At 38.0% G+C, this 20892-nt stretch overlaps 1 protein-coding gene across 8 annotated transcripts in view; it reads left to right on the forward strand.

Annotated features, from left to right (window-relative positions):
• The window catches only part of LOC146480151 (uncharacterized), a 90692-nt gene that overhangs the window by 69024 nt on the left and 776 nt on the right, over positions 1 to 20892 (forward strand). For 2 of the 8 annotated variants that reach the window (XM_085110027.1, XM_085110028.1), the window contains exons 2-7: positions 14029 to 14404; positions 15966 to 16112; positions 17008 to 17130; positions 17714 to 17836; positions 18561 to 18683; positions 19819 to 20166. In XM_085110027.1, coding sequence (XP_084966153.1) covers positions 14056 to 14404; positions 15966 to 16112; positions 17008 to 17130; positions 17714 to 17836; positions 18561 to 18683; positions 19819 to 20166 — 1213 coding nt within the window. In that variant the 5' untranslated portion in view covers positions 14029 to 14055. The other 6 variants (XM_085110022.1, XM_085110023.1, XM_085110025.1 and 3 more) reach the window with 5 other exon arrangements.

Here is a 20892-nt window from a genome sequence, read left to right on the forward strand (position 1 = left end):
GCATTCTAATGTAGTATGCTCTTTGTAGTGCTATATTAATAAAGCTGCTGATGCTGTTAAATATATTGCCTATCATGGTTATTTATATCGTACAACTTAGGCGTGCATTGTCTTTAGGATATATAGCCAACTGCAACAAGCGAAATCAAAAGAACGCGAAAGAAAAGTTCCAGTGAAGTGGGCGCAAACAAGATAAAACATCCCTCCTGCTCAAAATTCAAAGAATGCTAATAAAGTTATTCCCTGGTATGTTACGTTAAGTTGCTCTCGACAGTGAGACGTGTTATACCAAAATGAATGCCAGAAAGCTAGCGTAACCATATAATTCTCGTTTCACATTTCTAGACTTTACCTCGGCATTTTCATAATTAACTTTAACATATTACACTGGGTAGTTTCCATAGTCTTCTCGTCTTGCAAATTTGTGAAGGCGGAGGTTCATTAAACCGTGCGGTCAGCTTAATGATTTTGCTGTTCCATCTAACAGACTGCTGGCAAATCATCAGCAGAAATAATTCGATCACCTGCCCGCCGCATACAAGGCTTAATCTGTTTAAAAAAAAGAAAGGATTTATGGTATTTTTTATGTTTACGAAGTTAATAAAAAAATCATAAAGAAAGAAGAAGGTTGTTTCAAATGCGAAACACGAATCCCAGTCCCTTCACAATTGTCAAGGTAGGCATATGACCAAAAATGGTTTTCCAATTTCATGCCAAACCTGTCTATTTAATGTACCTGCGGTTCAAGGTTCCATTTAAATTAATTAATTGATTAATTAACTAAAGCGATAGAAGATGCAATAATAGTAGTCTCAAATAACAGTAGGATGCGAGCCCAGAATATCAAATATAAAACGGAATAAGTAGCTTCAAAGCTGTCTTACAACAAAACGTATACAAGATGACGACTGCATTAAGGTTGCCCTATACCTTCAGAGGTGTCTCGCGTCCAAGCGATGTGGCACGTCTAATTTAAGCGTAGATACCTAAAACCCTATTTCAAATTAAAGCTTATAGAGCTGGCTATCAAACTATACCAAGAATTTTGAAATAAAATAAATTGTCAAATTTTTCACGACCTCTAAATGCGAGCGTACGAATCACCTTTTGAAAGCACAAGTCAAAGCGAATTTGCTCCTCAGTTTCGGACCCAAAGCGCTTAAAAAACGTCTCTGCGTTTTGCCATATTCAATCGCAGTGAAAAGTTACAGAACATTTTCGAAATAGGATAAAAAAAATGTGGAGTGACCGTATAAAAGTCGCTCTCGGGTAAAAAATATCTGGAAAGAAAAAATTCGTAGACACCTGTTTATCGTTTATATGTTAAACTAGCGACTGTCCAAATTTGAAGGCAAACGAACAAATTCCCTTTGAGTTTTAGCTCTTTAAAGTGTCTCCTCCAAGTGAAAAAAAAATACTTCGAGAAAACAGTAAATTCATTTTAAACGGCAATTCGTTTTATTTTGAAATTCTTGGTATAGTTTGATAGCCAGCCCTATAAGCTCTAATTTGATATGATGGTTCAGGTACCGGACGCGCTACATCGCTTGGACTCGAGACACCTCCAAAGGTATACGTAATCTGAATTCGATAAATCAGAGCGCGGTTGGTAAGCAGGGGGCCCTGTTATATTAGCTGTGGCTTGAAGTGTCTGTATCTTTGAGCAGGACGTCGCTTAAATACTAAAAACACAAATTAAACGAGACGTCCGTTAAGGCGGAGGATATGAACACAATGAAAACAAGCTGATTAATTTTTAACGAAATACGCCTTACTGCAAACACCAAATTCACTAGGACAAAATTAACACCAACTGAAGAAAAGATAGGTAAGATGTATTCAACTTTTAAAAACAGGTGTTTCGTGGGATTTGAACCACAGGTGAGGCACGAAACTGGATCTTCTTAACTGACTTCTCAAACCGAGGAAAGTTATGAATAAAGCTAACGAATCGCATACATTGATAGTGGGATTTTTCATTATTTCTATTTATCTTTCGTGATTAACCTTGTACACGGTATTTTTTTTTCAGTCATTTTCGGTAAATTACATAAATACGTCGTCAACAATTGTTCTATTTTATTTTGTTGGTAATGTAAAAAGATATGGAAAATAGGAATAGATTATCACGTAATTTGGACCTTTAATAACTGCTTTTCTTGTTGTATGTCCTTTGCAGGACTTAAGTCCCACAGTATGGTGTCAGCAAAATTCTTCAATATCTTAACTGTACTTTCACTGTATCAAATGTTTTCCAAAGCCACGACTCAGCAATGTGAAAGCGAAAATTCCGTCACGGGTAAGAGGCTTAAGGGATTCACGTTCAAGACAATGAAGGTGAAGAGTCCATCTGAGTGTCTTGATACCTGCAAAGGTAACGAGAGATGTCAAAGCTTCAATTACGTCATTCTGGAAAACATATGTGAGTTAAACAACCGCACCAATGAAGCTAGACCTGACGATTTGGAAGTTGATCCACGCAGATATTACTTCCAGGTGAAACAACCCCGTCCAAGTAAGTTTTCCTTATAAGATCTTTATAAATATTCGTCAACAGATTATGCTTATTTTACTATGATCGGTCTCAGTATACACAGCAGTTAGAAAGGGTTAATATCTCCACAATCCGTATTTTCATCCTGATCGCTGATATATTCACCCGCCGTGATTCAAAAGAATTTTTTCAAAAAAGTCACCTCGATCTGTAACCTACAACAGCTTTGGAATTATGTTGGAACTGGAAAGATTCCAGTGAGAAAGATTTGACGTAGAAATGGTGGACGCCTCTATTTTGTCCGTGGAACATGTATTTGGGACGAATTCGCCTTGCAAAATTCCTTGAATCCCGCAATAGCTGCAATCGGATTTTTATATTTAATGTGTTCACCCTCAGGTTTGTTGAGAAATAATGATTGTCGTATCACTCAACGAGTACTTTTTCCTTATTTATAAATAAATTTTCAATCTCTTCCAATTATATAGAAATGACGGGTAAACATCATTAATTTGGTTTAAATAAAAAAAATTACAAACGCGGTGCCTCATAATATTACATTGCTTTGTATTTTAAAGCGTTTAAAAATTATTGTTGCTTGATAATCTCTGAAAATGCGTGTTATCCCCAATTTTCTTTTTGGAGTCCAATACTGTTTTTTCGACGCAGTCATAGACAACGCAAAAATACCTCAATCTTAGAAGGCACAGTCCTTAAATGGTAAAAAAAATGCATAACGAAGTTACTATGATAAACTAAACTTTGTATAATGTGATAAAAAAAAATCCATATTTTGATTTTAAAAAAAATGCCTCCAAAAGTCTTGTTGGGAGATAATTATCAAGCCACTCAAACAATCGCTGCTCACGTAAAATTGTTGCAAGGTAAATGACAGAAAAAGCCATATTTCTTCCCTTTTTTATTTTTAGTTTTCTTGGGTATAGAGTGTGAAATCTATACGGCACTAACAAACGCTGACAGGAAAATTTCATACCAAGAAGACAGCATTGGGCTAAAGAGATCCTGGCTGGTATCGTTTTCAAGGTGCAGCAGGAACAAGAATGGCTTCCTCTTGTCCACCAGTATACAGGTGTAATACTAACTCACCAGCTTGGCTTAATGGTACACATCAGTCCTGCAGTGGCCGATGGTCAAGTAACAAGACAGGTGTGTTTCAGTCGGACAAGTTGCTCTTAAGGAACCATTTACATCAAAATAAGGAACTGTGGTTCCTTCTACGTATACGACCTCTTGGCTTATCGTAGTGGTACTCGTTACTGTAGCAGTGACTAAACAAAGTTGATGCATGATCAATAGTAACGAGTGCAATTATTGTGCACGAATATTAAAACTGCATTTCATACATCGCACTTAATCTAAAACTAGAACACACTAGTCACGCTGCAACGGTGATAATACAGGAATTTTTACACGGTACAACCTGAAAGGAAATGCAACCTCGTCCTGGAAACGAGGTTTAAGGAAATATCGAAGTAAAACTTAAATGTATCATCGTACAGTGCTGAAAGGATTTGATCGTCTGTAATCCGGTAGTCTGTCGAGTGTAAAACTCCTTACACTGTTTTCCTTAGTTTAAAAAGTTCCTTCTGCTTTTTGTTTTTGCAACAGTTTACCTTCCTTTGAGAGACAACACATTAAAACAATCGTTCCTTCTTTGAATGGATAAAGAGGTCTATGACTGACGTATTACAATTTGGTTCCTCTAAGTGAGTAAGTGAGTATAAGGGAAGCTAGGCCTCAGGGATAGTCTATGGTAAAGCTGTTGCTGCACGCTTCAAGTAAGGCAGGACTCAGGGAGGGAGCGTCTATAGGGGAAGCAATGTTGATATCTCAAATGCTTACATTAGTGAAAGTAAATCCTTCTGTCTTTATTCACGCCAAAATACGTAAAAAAGGTTTTGTTTATAGATACAACGCACTATAAAGTTTCTGGCCTAGAAAGGGTTTTGTAGCCTCACAAGCAGTTGTTTTTAGGAAAGTCGTATCATCCTTCAAGGACGAGAGTAATAAGACATCCTAAAAACGACTGCGTGTGAGACGTGGGATTACGATAAGTCAACAAGTTCGTTGTTGATCCTTGTTATTGTTTTTTGTCAATTTTAATTTTGTTAATTTTTTGACACGTGTAGCCGTGAACCAGTGTAATATACCTAATAATTATAATTGTTTGCTATTATTTAGCCGGTGTCTCATGGTGTTGAACAAAATAGTTGGAAAAAAATACGGTGTTTGATCGTTCAGTTTTTTGTTTCCGGAACACTGCACTGTGGAGAAGAAATATTATGAAATTTGGCAACTAATTTATAATCCGTAGGGACATTTGATATCGGGTACAGAGGACGAAGAAGTCCAGTATAAAGCAAAGATTTTTCAGGCAGTGTATCCTTCGTGCACCTCATCAGCATTACCGTAGGTTGCATCTAAGCGTCTACAAGGGAGGGAAATACATGTTTTAGTTGCGTGCGAACATGACATGTTTTGGCAACAAACATTCGAAGTTTGGAGTAGGCGGCTGTTGTTGACTTGATTTGTTTTTCTCAAGAAAATATTCTTCGCAAGTATTTTTAGATGTTAAAAATACTTTCTGGAGGTAAGTGCGCTGTTTCTGAGCGAGAAATATGCCTGTTAGTTGAGAAAAATGAAGAAAGCTTCTGAGTGGGAAACGCTGATCTGGCGCGACAGATTTCTCAACGGCTGCCAAACTTCAAATGTTTGGCGACAAAGCACGTCATGTTTGGCACCCTATTAGGGGTGGACCATTAGAAATCACGGGAGGGAGGTTAAACATTTTTTAGTGGATGATTTTTTTGTCAGTCCAATTTGTCTGCAGGTATTTTTTTTTGGACGTCAAAGCTCTGCATGATTTTTTTTTCGACAGAACTTCTTTTAATCTTAAAGACATGCAAAGCTCCGGACAGTTTAATTAAAGTACAGCCCAAGGTGACAGTCTATTTGGAGTCTCGATTTTCTCGAAATTCGAGTATTCGGATTATCGAGAAAGAAATGAGCTACTAAAGGGATCGCACCTCATGACTCGAGAGACGTTTTTTCACTTGTCAAGGAACTCTGCTTCGTCGTGTTGATCGATACCTTTCTTTACAGTTGAACGCAAAAGCGAACTTGAAAAGCGTGAGAAGTTCGAAGGCAATATAGTACGTATATTCAGTGTTGTTTTCTCGGTCAAAAAGTTCGCAAAGCATAAAACAATTTTCACAGCAGCAACCCTCCCATTCCCACCCCAGACCTGAGAGAAATGCTAACACTCATTGGGAGAAAAAAAATGACAATTTTAGTGAATTCCACAGGGTTGCTCTTCCATCCACTGTTTCCAGATCGAATTCAGTGGAATTTGGAAATGTTGGGTTTTGTGGAGGGAGGAAAACTGGAGTACCCGAAGAAGAACCCTCGGAGCAGAGACGAGAACCAACAACAAACTCAACCCACATATGACACCGAGACCGAGAATCGAACCCGGGCCACATTGGTGGGAGGCGAGTGCTCTCACCACTGCGCCATCCCTGCTCTCATTGCTCTTATTCCCAAAGAAAATCCTTTCCAATTCAATGGAAGGAACTAGCTCCAAATCCATGGTACTGCCATGGGCACAAAAATGACCGTTACTTTTGCAAACATTTTTATGGCCGACATTGAAACGCAAATTGTTGGCCAAAGCAATGAAAACCTTCAGTTTGGAAACGTTACATTGGCGATATCTTTTCTCTGTGGGACACTTGTAAACATGATATAGAACGGTTCATCTGGCAAGCAAACTCATCTCATCCAACAATCAAATTTACGGCTGAAATCTCAAATGACGAGGCTTCATTTCTGGATACAGTTGTATACAAAGGCAATCAATTCCATCATCATTCCATACTGGATATTAAAATGCATTTAAAACGGACTGAAACCTTTTTCAATACACACATTTTCCCTCTAGCCACCCACCAGGAGTCAAAAAAGGATTTGTTAAGGGCGAAGCCCTAAGACGCCTACGAACAAACTCCTCAAAAACAACATTTGCGGAAAATATAAACAAAAAAGTAAATCACGACTTCTTGTTGGAGGCTACCCAAATAATCTGATTGAAAAACTTTTGTGAGATGTCAAATTTATAGAAAGGTCATCTGCATTGAAGCAAAAAGACAACACCCCCAAACAAGTATTGCCTTTCGTAACAATATCAACCAATCGCGCCCAACCTTTTAATGGGAAAATGACACCTTTCCTACGATAAATCTTCAAAGAGTCACGACTAATTTCCTTTAAAAAAAGGAAAATCTCTAAATGACGTGCTTGTCAGAGCAAAAATATAAAGAGGTTACAATTCAAAAATGTTTCCATTGTTAGAAGTCGTGCAGGCCTGTCACCCCTTGCTATTTCCTACTCAAAAAAAAGATTGTTGAAGGTTTGCTATAGTAAAATTGTTTTGTATTTCTTCTACGTTTGAAATATGTCTCTCCATAAATGAACAGGAGATCAGATGTAATCTATTGCATTGTCACTTCTAAAAACATTAATACATGTAAAATGTGTTAACATGATAGAAGAGCAAGTTATATTCGTGATTAAAACTACTTGACGTTGTGTTTTGATATGATACTTTGGTTCAGTTTACTTGCAGGTATTTTTTTTGGATGGTGAACTGCTTGCAGGAATTTTTTTTTTTTGGCAATTTTCCTTTACAGGAATTTTTTTTGGCGGGGGGGGGGGGGAATTGTCACCCCCCCCCTCCCGCGATTTCTAATGGTCCGCCCCTTAGAACATGTGTTTTTTGTCTCGTGTCCACGCTTAGATGCAACCGACGGTACAAAAACAGATCAGAACACAAGAAAATACTTTGCAACCATCTCTTTACTCGCCAAGTATAGTTAGTTATTACTTCGTTCCCACTTGTTTGATCCCTTAGTTTATCTAAATTTACGCCACTTCAACTACGTCGCGATTACTCAGAGTCGTTAAAATTGCATTGCCAAACTAGGCCAGGAACTAAATTGGTAGCAACGGCGTCCAAGCCAAGAAAGAAAATTAAAATTTTACCGACTTAAGCTCACGTTCTCAGTCAACACAGCCTTGAATATGGTGGATAAACGTTGTTGTGAGGACAGAAATAAATGTAGAAAAATATATAATGCACGTACAGACCTTTGTTTTTGTTCATTAACAATTTTGGTTTGTGGCGTTTTTGTTCCCGTTCCGCCAACGTTTTCGTGGTGCAAGTTCCCAAAGTTAAATTAGGAGGCCGGGATGTAAATGGTAAAACCCACATCATAGTTTCGGCATAGTAAGACCTTAGTCCCCATCGGCCATGTTGTAAACCAGCCTGTTTACATTTATTTGGAGTGGGTGGAGTGAGACTGTAACGGAAACAGCTAACATTCTTCTCGAATGAAATAAAGATTAAACAATTTTTGAATGGGCGCACACTCGTCAGAGGATATGAGCAGGAGAAAATAAGGGAGAGAGAGGGAGACTCCTAGTATAGCCCTTAGGGCATGTCAATTTAACTTGAGCTATCTTTAGATCTGGTGAAAACGGAAGTCTGTTTCCCGAGACGTCCGATAAAACGTATCAAGACGCCTGTAAAATGCCACTTGGGAAAGTCATACTAAATATTTCCCAGCCGCCATTACACAATGCGACGTTGGGAAGTTCCTACGACTTCCTGTGATGTCATAACGACCGTCTGTGGACGTCTCGGGAAACCGACTTCCGTTTAGGCGATGCCTAAAAATAAATTAAGTGAAGTTCACATATCCCAGCCAACACCCCTAGTTCCCGGTCCTTATTTTCTCTTGATATGAGATGATACATAGCCAACAAAGCGAGTGCTACGTTGGCTTTGATCACCCAATATCCAACAAGCTCGCGAGGAATAACCGCCTTATAATAAAAAATCAAACAATAACAGATCTGCTCAGTGATTAGATCCAGTTATCCGCTCGAAGACTACATTTGATCAACTTGAAGTGACATTTAATGAATCAAATTTGCCTGTTGCATCTAAGAACCCGAGAAATATTTTCTGGAACATTCAATGACAGGCAGTGATGTCAGTGAAGGAGCTGGTATAAAAACGAAATTACTTACTGCATTTCTTTAGTCTAGCTTGTATTCTTCGTGTCTTTTAAAAACAGCTATTCAAAGTCTGTCTCCTTCAGTGCAAATCATAGTTTTAGTCTCATCTTTGTCCTGCTTGTAAGTCCTTATCATTTGTCAGTAAATTGATTGCATTTTATAATATAAAAACAACACTCATTTCTATTTCTTTTAAGCATTTCTATATCAATTGTTTAAATCACCAAACTGTTTTGTTTTTAACATCTCGGATGCGGAAATCCTCAATCGTTTGGCAAGCTTCGAACTTTCTTTAACATGCGGAAATCCTCAATGGTTTGGCAAGCTTCGAATTTAAAAAATATTCGAGATATTTATGCACTTTACCATTAATATTTAATAAAACTGACTTGGAAATATGTGATGGAATATGTTAAGCCTGGTGAATAAATGAGAATGATGTATTAATCAGGTGGCCAATGCTACAAAAGTAAATATTGGCTTCTGCCAAAACTGTAAAAGTGCGTGAGTAAAATATGTTAAAGCAGCACTATCAAGGCACAGCCTGCTGAGAATCAAGAAGTTTACATCGTGCTATTAAAAGCGAGTGGCCTTCTGCCCAATTGACTGTTGCTGTTGAAAGCGAAATTCATACAGATCGGTAAGTGAATACAAACTAAATGTTAAAACTAGTTTATACGATTATGGATCTGAGTGTGTGCAGTTAGTCAGTTTAGAGCCGCGCATACGATGGTGTTCATTGATGTCATACATGGTGGGTTCATAACATCAGTTTCATGGGCCTGCTTTTAATTTAACTGATGAGCTTGCCGATCGCTTGAAGGGTAGTAAAAATCGCAATTATGGTCATGCGAAATTATTTGGGGCGATTCGCAATCTCAACTATCATTGATATGTAGATGATGCAAGGATTTGTTTTTTCTTAATCAGACAGTGCTTTTGGTCAAAACTGTACTGTGAATGAAAGTCTATAGCCAGGGTACAAATTCAGAGTAGCAAATTCAGAGCTTTTTTTCCAGGGTGGCAGCTAAACGTAATGTTGACATTGTAACTGAGGAAAAGGAAGAAGAAGAGTTAAGTGCTCACCAATTACCAAAAAATTGTCTTTAACATCTCAGATGCGGAAATCCTCGATGGTTTAGCAAGCTTTGAATTTAAGGAATATTCGAAATATTCATGTACTTTGGCATTGATATTTAATAAAACTGACTTGGAAATAATGTGATAGAATATGTTAAGCCTGGTGAATAAATGAGAATGATGTATTAATATTAGGTGGGCACATTTACAAAAGTAAATATTAGCATCTGCGTAGTGACACACAAAAGCTGTCAAAATGCGTGAGTAAATTATATTAAAGCAGCACTGCCAAGAGATATCCTGCCGAGAATCAAGTGTCCTTCCGCCCAATTGACTGTTACTGTTGAATGCGCAATTCATACAGATCGGTAAGTGAATACAAATTAACTAAATGATTATAAACATTTAGAATCTAGTTAAATGGCGATAGCTCGCACGAGTCTCCTGTAGCTCAGTGGTAGAGCATCCGAACTAGTAATCGGAAGGTCTTTGGTTCGACTCCTGATAGGAGCACTCGGAATTTCTTTTTCCGAGTTTGACTGTGTCATTCCTGAATAATACATCATTCTCACATGTTTATACTAGTTTATACGATTATGGATCTGAGCCATTATCCTTAAGTTGACCAATTGTGCAAAAATGATGACGAATTTCTTTTACTGAGAGTATTTTGTGGAAGACTCATTCCAGTTGAGGTTCAAGAAAAAGAAAGCAGTGTTTATGATCAGTTTGTTTGTTTCAAGCCAAAGAAAGTTACAGATCCGGCAAAAGCGTCCTCGCTGGATAGAGAAGATGACGGTGGGAATGAAAGTAAGAATGCCACCACTGCGATGTTTTCATGTCCAGAGGAAGGTCGCGTAATGTCAAATCCGAGCCATTCTAGTTTGAAAGAACACTTACAGTGTGGTAAACACAAACGTGTTTAAGAGCAAGAGATGCTACTTGACAGAGCAATGTTAAGTTATGCCGCAGAACTTGAGAGAGGGGGTTCGAAGATCTCCGAGCTGCCTGATGTGACAAACCAGTCAAAAGAGGAAAGCCCTGAACTTCAAGTTTCTTCTCTTTGTACGACTTGTGCTTTACGAAGTTCCTTTGACATAGGGCAAAAATCCGGAAGAAAAGTTGATCCAGCGACTGTTGCCCAAGAAATGAGAGCTGCCAAAGACTGCAGTGGCAAACGTTTATTTTACATAAACGAATTTCTGACCTGCCAGCAAATTAAGAGCTTTTTTTTTTCCGGGGTGGCGGCTAAAGGAAATGTTGACATTGTAACTGAAGAAGAGGAAGAAGAAGAGTTAAGTGCTCACCAATTCCCAAAAATTTGTCTTTAACATCTCAGATGCGGAAATCCTCAATGGTTTGGAAAGCTTTGAATTTAAAGAATATTCTAAATATTGATGCATTTGGCATTGATATTTAATAAAACTGACTTGGAAATAATGTGATAGGATATGTTTAGCCTAGTGAATAAATGAGAATGATGTATTAATCAGGTGGCCACTTTTACAAAAGTAAATATTACCTTCTTCGTAGTGACACACAAAAGCTGTAAAAAGTGTGAGTAAAATATATTAAAGCAGCACTGCCAAGACGCATCCTGCTGAGAATCAAGAAGTTTACATCATATTATTACAAGCGAGTGTCCTTCTGCCCAATTGACTGTTGCTGTTGAATGCGCAATTCATATACAGATTGGTAGGTGAATACGAACTAAATGTTAAAACTAGTTTATACGATTATGGATCTGAGCCATTATCCTTAGGTTGAGTAATTGTGCAAAAATGATGACGAATTTCTTGTACTGAGAATATTTTGTGGCAAGGAGAAAAATTGTTTTCCACGTCGCGTAAGAAAAAAATGTCGAGATTCGAGGAACTTTCGCCCTAAGAAATTAAGAAAATCTTAGAAAATGCGACACCGTCAAACACAAAAAAGTCACAAAGTTCAGACTATGCAGGATGTAAAATATATCGGCTTAAGCTTGAAAAGTTAGCATAGGAACAAAAGAAGCTAAACAACAGAAAAGTTATTTAAGCAAAAACTTTAGCGCTAATAGAGTCAATTTGCACGTTCAAAGTTGGTTGAAACTTGCGAATAAATAACATCTCTTTGATAAGGAAATCAAATTTTGTGTTGCATTTCGCAAGCACGCGACACTGTTCCAAACGACACGCAGGCAATGCCAGGCATGGTGGCATGGCTAAGTCGCAAGTGAAAAACAATAAAGGGTGAGAAAAGTGTTTGTCCCTTTGAAGCCACCGTAGCATTGCGTCCGTTAAAGTAAAGCTTGTATATTGATTACGATTTCTGTTTGTGTCCATCAAAACGTTCATGCGGGTGGCCTCGAGTGCAACCAACATACCCTGCATCACACAGGTTACATTGAAAGCAATATACTACAATTATACTTTAATTTTTCGGGAAAATCGATTTGATATATATTTTAGCAAATTTGTTTGACTGAAGTGAATGACTTTAGGTCAATAACGTTTTTTATTAAACGCGTTACAACACTTGTGTTAACTATTGCCTCTTCAAAATGAGGTTTAAACAGAATTGAAGAAGGTCCTTAACAATTGAGTAGTCTTCAAAAAGAAACACTATGACCGCATAAACATTGCGGAAGACAAAACCAGCGGTTTAAACGATACATTTATGAAAGTATTCGCCTACATCACATGCCGAACAGAAATTTGCCGCCTGCCTTGCCGAAAGCAGTTATGTGTGTATGTTGTTTTTCTTTGGGCGTGCATGCAATAGTGTTTCTTCGAACATGGTGCGTTCGTGACATCCGCTCCATGCACCTGCTTTTATTTGAGAATTCAGCACCCCCGTGCAAAATCTTTCATATCCGCGTAAAATGGCCATGGAAGAACTTTTTCTAAGTTGTTCTGGTGAAAGAAATTAAAAATAATTAAGCTTTTTGTTTAAGAAAAATCGATTATCTATTTTTTTTTTTTGCTCGCGAATTTGTTTTGCTTAAGTTGATGACTTTGTTAATGGCCAATAAAGTTTATTATTCAACGGTCGTTATAACACTGCCCCAAAACGGTCGTAATCCACTGAATATTCGCCATCTTTACACAACAGTATTCTGCCATATAGTTAATTTCGCTGAAGAATTGTTAACTCTTTTCTCTTCAAAATGATGTTTGTGTGGGATTGAAGAGGTCCCTTATAATTTATTAGTTGAAAATGAAACGCTATGACTGAATAAACAGGAACATTTTGCAGGTAAATAGATTATATTGCGAATTTGATAACTTTGTTAACAATAAAAGTTGTTATTCAAAGCATTATAACACTGCAAGAAAACACTATGACTGCATAAACACTGGGAGAAAGAAAACCAGCGATCTGTATTATGAAATTTTGAAATTATAATCCGATAATACGTGCTAAACAGAACAATTTGTTGAAATTTGCCGTGTACTATAATATTAGTTTGCGTATGTTGCTAACGGAGTCTTAACAAGAAAAGACGACGTAACGTTAGGTTTGTATATTGGTGTTTTTTTAAAAATGGGAACCGTTTCCCTGAGTGTGTGCAGTTGGTCAGTTTAAGGTCACGCATACGATGATGTTTTTTTGACGTCATACATGATGGGTTCATAACATCAGTTTCCTGGCCCTGCTTTTAATTTAACTGATGACCTTGCCGATCGCTTAAAGGGCAGCAAAAATTGCAATTATTGTCATATGAAATTATTTGGACCCCTATTTGTGGCGATTCGCAATCTCAACTATCATTGATATGTAGATGATGCAAGGATTTGTTTCTTTCTTAATCAGACATCGGTTTTGGTCAAAACTGTACTGCAAATGAAAGTTTATAGCCAGGGTACATTAGTATACTAACTGAACTGCCATTTTCCTCCCATTTTTCCTATTTTTTTTCCTTCGGATTTTTAGGTCTCTGTTAGTGTCAGTGTCACGTTAATATATATAACTTTTAGCTGAGATAGCACAGAACCTACTGAGGTTTATGTGGCCACTAAAAATTTCCAAACTGTAGATGCAAGAAGAAAATAAATTGTAGTATTTTCCAAGCACTCAATTAGTTAATTGCAAAAGTGTTGAATATTTAGTAATATGTAAAGCTACTCGCTATGCGATAGGCCCCAACGTCCCTTTTTAGTTTTCTTCGGTAATTTTTTCACACAATTTAACTAAAAACTTAAATGCAACTCAAGTCAACTCAACACAACTACGGCTCAGTTAAGCTCAAAAGTATGCAGTTATGTTTCTGACGTGCACGTGTACACATGTTTTGGTTCCCGATCCATAAAACGTTTGAGTATTCAAATGGAACCTAAACCTGTTCTTAATCATAGTTTTCCCTTTGTCTTTTCAAGGCTTTACTTTGATCACACAGTTTGGATATGATACACATCCTTTCAGTTATCACTGGGCTTTCTCAACTGTTCATTGTCTACTCTGAATCTTGTGGAAGCGTCCAAGTGGCAAATTACGGTATTGTACACAATGAGCCCTGCGGAAGCGTGCAATCAATCTACGGAATGGCGCTAAAGGGACATGTCTTCCAGACTCTGAGAGTTCCAAGCTCCCTTCATTGTCTAAAGGCGTGCAACAATGAAATCAGGTGCCAAAGCATTAATCACTTGATGGGCAAAGACATCTGCGAGCTGAACAATCGCACGAAAGAGGCGAGACCTGAGAATCTCATCCCCGACAGTACGAAATTGTACATGAAACGGTTTAAAAATAGAGGTAAAAAGGTGTTATCATGAGCTTTATGTAACCTATTGTGATGCAAAATATATTGTTTTCAACTCTCTTCCTACTCAGCATATACGTTATTTTCTGTCCTACAGCCATTGTCTTTCATTAATCCCTCGCCGGATGAATCCAACGTACCGAAAAAGATGGCGGCTTGTACATTTAACCATAATTCTTAGAATAGAAAACCCTAACAACGCTCAAAAACGGACACAAACGTTCTAAAAGCGAAAAAAAAATATAGCATACTCAATATTGTTAATACAGGTACAATTTTAGTGTAGCGACAGTTTTCGAATGTGTTTCGCTTTTATACCATAAAGGAAATTATTTAAATAGATCAGTTAAGAACAGTCGAGGACACCGCTATGCTTGACGAAAGAACAGCGCCAGAAGACACTAAAATCCCAAAATTTGGCGAATTGCCTTTGGGAACAAAAAAAAAAACAAAGTATAATGAACACAACAACTTTTTAAGCCTTTAGATATTTTTCCTTGTATATTGTCTGTCTCTCCAGGCTCAAAATTTTCTTGCTCCGCATCTCGAAAAAAATGACGAAATTCGATTAAAATCATGTTTAGTATTTTACGTAAAGTTTATGTTGACTGAAACCTACAAAGGGAGAAACTGAGACACACTTATGAATTTACTGCTAACGAAAATGAAATTAAAAAATATCGGATTACTTTCCTTACTGCCAACATTTTAGACTTGCAGGTGCTTTTGGAAAACCTAAAACACCTTCACAGTAGTCAAAAGGATGTTAACAAAATCTCTAACTTCTCTTGAGCAAACACAGAATGCGACGGTGAAATAAATTTCTTTCGGAAGCCGTCGATGCTCACGTTTTTCTAAGGCTTGTTGATCTGCGTCGTCCAGTAGTTCTTCTCTTATGAATGTGAACCATGACGCCATAATACGAGCTCCGTATCTCACGTACACGGGTTTCTTAAAATCGTGATTTACCCGCAAGTTCCACTCCCCGTTCAAAAAGCAAAACAATAAGTAAAAGGCAAGGAAACGCTTATTACTCTGTGGTTGCATACACATGCACCGAAAGGAATGAACGTTGATAATTTCGATATCCAGCAATGCCACTTAGATTTAGCCGACTGGAAAAGCTCGTCATTGGCTAACACAGAGGCCATGAAACGCATGACATGCTTCTCAGTTTTTCCTTTTTTGGGACAACTGCTGTACAGAAGCGAGGCTGACAGCAATGCCCAGCCTTTAGAACCGAACAGTCCGTCTTTGAAAAGATATTAGAGCGACACATCTGTAAGACGATGATGATTGATCTGCGTCTTCGCTTTCTGTTAGTCTGTCGTACAGATGATCGTTGCCGAAGTTTCAATTTCGTAATGTTTCTCCACTTGTGTTAGTTTAATGATGAAACGAAGCAACGAAGGAAGCCAGAACAGAGGACTTCATTCCCGACCCAGACAGATGTTATTTCAGTCGTGACACGAAAAGAAGTGAACTGATTAAAATTAATTATGGAAAACTTATTAGACATACACGGGAATATTTATCATTTTGTTTTAATTGCAGTCGCTCTCGGCTCCATCCCTGAGCTGCCGGCCGAATCATGCAAAGAAATAAAGGACAGTGAAAGACAAGCGGTCAGCGGCAGGTATTGGGTGTCTGCTTTAATACCTGGCAAGACAGTGTCTGCACATTGTGACATGAAGACGGAAGGTAAGTTCAGTTAAACTTCAGGTTTGACTATACAAAATAATATCAGTTATGCCACGTCTTTGGAAGAAAGAATTCCTTTTTTTAATTGGCAAACAAAATGAATTACATGGTGGAGACTAAAATATGGTATGGAAGTCAAATGACAGAGTAATGTCAAGAGCAAAGTCGCCATCTTCACTTCATCATCGATATCATCATGGTCATTACATAATCACGTTACTCAATATTGTGAACTTAATGTAATGGTGCATGTATCTTCGGCTTTAATTTTAGAATACATTTGGTATTTCCTTTCGGTGTTTTTTACAGATATTTTCCGGATCATTTGGCATTTTCCTGTTTTTCCAAAATTAGAGTAAACAGTTGTGCTGGAGACAGCCTTGCCTACTCCCTTCAACCCTGGTTTGGGCCTCCGCGAAGGTTGAAATCAAGGAAAACCACTTTTAAAAGTATTTTTTCAGCTTGACTGGTTTCTCCTTTTATGTATTTCCTTAGAACAGTTGTGTTGTTCTTCCCTGTTGGTGTATTTTGGCAAAACCAATTCTTATCTCTGGTAGGGACCATCTGGCCTTGGAAGAATTACAGTCGTAAACATGTTTATAGCACACTATAAAGTGATTTGAGTGATACTTGTAGAATTGATGTAGAGTGGTTGTAGAATAGATGTACAGAATAACCAGCTTCTTGAGAATGAAGAAGACCTACGAAGATTCCTGTAACCTCTCTGCTTAGCTGAGCGAGCATTCCAACACCAAACCCCTATACGAATCATAACACTAGGCTGAATGGAAAAAAAAGGATTCAGGAGCAAGAAGTGGGATGCGCTCTCTTTTGGACATGAGTGTTAGAAGCTAAATTTTAATTTTTATGTCACTGTTTCGCATCTTTTTGTTAGACATCAACGAGTGCAGTGCATCTCTACCCATATGTGACGTCAATGCCAACTGCAGCAACAGAAATGGAACTTTTGTTTGTTCCTGCAAGGTGGGATACAGTGGAGATGGGATGACTTGTGTAGGTAAGCTGACTAAAAATGCGATTTCTTTGAGCTACTTATCAAAGAACTGCGACGAGTTTGACACAGCTTTGCTACTCCCTTCAACCCTGGTTTGGGCCTCCGCGAAGGTTGAAATCAAGGAAAACCACTTTTAAAAGTATTTTTTCAGCTTGACTGGTTTCTCCTTTTATGTATTTCCTTAGAACAGTTGTGTTGTTCTTCCCTATTGGTGTATTTTGGCAAAACCAATTCTTATCTCTGGTAGGGACCATCTGGCCTTGGAAGAATTACAGTCGTAAACATGTTTATAGCACACTATAAAGTGATTTGAGTGATACTTGTAGAATTGATGTAGAGTGGTTGTAGAATAGATGTACAGAATAACCAGCTTCTTGAGAATGAAGAAGACCTACGAAGATTCCTGTAACCTCTCTGCTTAGCTGAGCGAGCATTCCAACACCAAACCCCTATACGAATCATAACACTAGGCTGAATGGAAAAAAAAGGATTCAGGAGCAAGAAGTGGGATGCGCTCTCTTTTGGACATGAGATGTTAGAAGCTAAATTTTAATTTTTATGTCACTGTTTCGCATCTTTTTGTTAGACATCAACGAGTGCAGTGCATCTCCACCCATATGTGACGTCAATGCCAACTGCAAGAACAGTGATGGATCTTTTGTTTGTTCCTGCAAGGTGGGATACAGTGGAGATGGGATGACTTGTGTAGGTAAGCTAACGGAAATGCGTTTTCTCCGAGCTACTTTTCAAAGAACTGCGACGAGTTGGAGTTAATGTTCAGTAAAAGAAAACGCAAATGAGATATCTAACTGCTTAAGAGGGCTTTTTTTTTAATAATCAGCGAAAACCCGACTTTTGCGGCACAGGTCAAAAGATGTATTTTTTTTTCCTTTTTACTCGTGAGTATCCAAAGTTAGAAGAGGAATTTTGACTTAGTTTGTTTCCATGAGAAGTTAAGTGGCTTCGCTTGTGTTTGTGTTTGTTTATAGACGTTTGCCTTCGTTTTTATCACAATTTTATCAGCATAGACAAAAATTCGAAACCCGACATGTTTTAATTAGAAGGTGAAAATAAATGTTCATGAAAGACCATCACAGTTATGTAGACAACGCAATAAGCAGTTACAAAAAGAGCGCCTGAAGAATATTGGCGCTTGAACGGGATCAGTTCGAATCCAAGATCTCTGCGAAACTGGCGCAGCGCTTTATCAACTTTGCTGGTCAATAAAAATTTCTGGCAACCATTTTGTTAGTTATTTTATGCCCATCTATGATTTCGAGATCAATATTTTATTTCTACTATGGATAATTTGGCTGCTTCTATAAGACAAGTATAACATTAAATTATTAACATTTTCATCATAAAATTTGATAATTTCGAAGTTTAATTGTTAAGTGAGCTAGTCAGACACTCTCATTCCACTAAATCAATAGATATCAACGAATGCAAAAAGGTTCCCGGCATCTGTGGTGTCAATGCCAACTGCCGAAACACTGACGGCTCCTATCTCTGTTCATGTAAAGTCGGATACATTGGAGAAGGGAAAGTGTGCAAAGGTAAGAAGTTAGAAGCTTAAAAAGATACAACTTCTTAACTTCTTAACTCGTAGTCGTCTAGACCTTTGCAAACTATTGCATCCCATTTTTGATACAATTATCTTTTAGCGTAAACAGACCGAATCTAGATATACGGCTAGGAAAATTAAAACAAAATGGCCACAACTAACAACAGAACTGGGTCTCTAAATTAAGATCTAGCCGCCACTCAAATCTCTCCGCCTCTAAAGATTGAATTGTGGCTGCCACAGTAAACCAACCCCACCCCTTCGCTGCAGCACTGGTTCTCGAGTTCGATGGGCCACATGATGTTGATTTTCGTAACCATCGGGTTGGATAAGGGTAGCATAAGTGACCAATTTTGTTCCACTCCGCCCCTCGGCATATAATTTTGACCCCTGTAAGAGCACCTCCTGGCCATCATCATGGCATCTCTCCAGACATTGGCTTTCCGAGCCCCACCGCCCTCAATAATCTGCATATCGTTAGACTTGAAGGCTTTAAGTAAAAAAAGGTCATTTATACTCTTCAAGCGGTTATAATGTTTGGTGGTATTCGCCAATTAGCTTACATAATTTGGAGAGGTGGCTTTTGGGGGTGAAGTATGGACAGGACATTATCAATATGGCGTCATCTGACGAAAGCTGTCAGAACCCTTCAGTGTTTTGTTTTGTTTTTTTTTTTTTTGTTTTTTTTGTTTTTCTGTTTTCTTTTGTCTTTTGTTTGCTTGTTTCTTTGTTTGTTTGTTTCTTTGTTTGTTGTCTTTTTCGTCATAATTATTGCTATTGTCATTTACTCTACACGGGGATGACCAAGTTAAAATTTGAAACGAAAACCAAAATGAATGTTACGTGGTAGTCGTACTAGTGAAATGAAACCATGACGAAGATTGTTTATTTTAACGTCTTTTATAGGCCATTTTCGAGTTGCTGTGAACCTCATTATGAAAACAAGGCTAAGTGAAAATTAGATTTGTTTGCATATGAATAAAAGCTAATTTTCATAATAAAGACCTTGCAATTAGCCTCCCTGTCATAATGAGGTGCACAACAACTCGGAAATGGACTATTCACACCGGTTTTATTATTATCATTATTATTGTTATTTTTTATTATTTTTTTTTTTACCTTACCAGCTTCGTCTGTAAAAGCAACGTCCACGAGTCCGTGCCATCACATTACCATAAATGGAGCTCAGGGAGTAATAGGTACAGGAAATCAAGGCCCTTACAATAAAAATGTGGATTGTCACTGGAATTTATCTTCAAATGTACTACTGGAACTTGTCTTCGTTAAATTTGAAACTGAAAGTTGTTGCGACTTCGTGACTGTGCACGATGGGGACTCAATGTCTCCCATTCTGATTGGTAACTTTAGTGGCAGTTCTCTCCCCCCACGCGTCACAAGCTCTTCCAATAGACTTTCTGTCAGATTTAAAACAGACGGTTCTAAAGAATTTGAAGGTATCACGGCAATTTACCGAGGTAATTTCAGTTTTAGTTTTACTAACAATAGCTCGTGGCCCAGTTTGCGATACAGCGTTTTACTTGCGAGCGGATTAAATTGCATTAGCATCTTCCAAATTGACAATGTTAAACTTTATTTAACAAACATAATCCATTTAGTTGCCGTGGTCTGTACTCCGATACTGAACACATAGATGACGTCAAGCCGTGATGAGAACAAAGAAGTACGCTACAAGCCACAGGCGAGTAGCGTATCTGATGTTCTCACCACGTTTTGATGTCATCCATCCGTTTTCAGAGTAGAGACCCACGGCAAAATAAAATCTAATCGAGGGGTATTTTAACTCTAAAGTGCAAATTCGGTTGTTGTAAATCGAACAACCAACTTTAGTACCATGCTGAATAAAGGAATAACATTTTAGACTTCTTTGCAATTCATGTCAAACACTGAAACCCTCCAAGAGTAGAAGCGTTCATCTGCACAATGAGCATGAGCGAAATATATTGCAAAGACGTCAAGAATAAAGCTCGCGTACTAATAATACAAGGCCGAGCGGCCTCAACAGCATGATCATGACCAGATTTGCTGCGAATTTCCTATCTGCTGAGCCTTCTTGATCATTTCTTCATTTGATCATCTCTTCCTTTTATCTGTTTCTGGGGATCACTTAGGGAAAATTCCAGCTTTAACTTTAGTAAAACCAGTTGTGGGACTGAATCGTGTACACATGGAGTCATGATGAT

Source organism: Pavona decussata, unplaced genomic scaffold (assembly GCF_977016875.1).
Source record: "Pavona decussata unplaced genomic scaffold, jaPavDecu1.1 SCAFFOLD_55, whole genome shotgun sequence".
In the NCBI taxonomy this organism is placed as follows: Eukaryota; Metazoa; Cnidaria; class Anthozoa; order Scleractinia; family Agariciidae; genus Pavona; species Pavona decussata.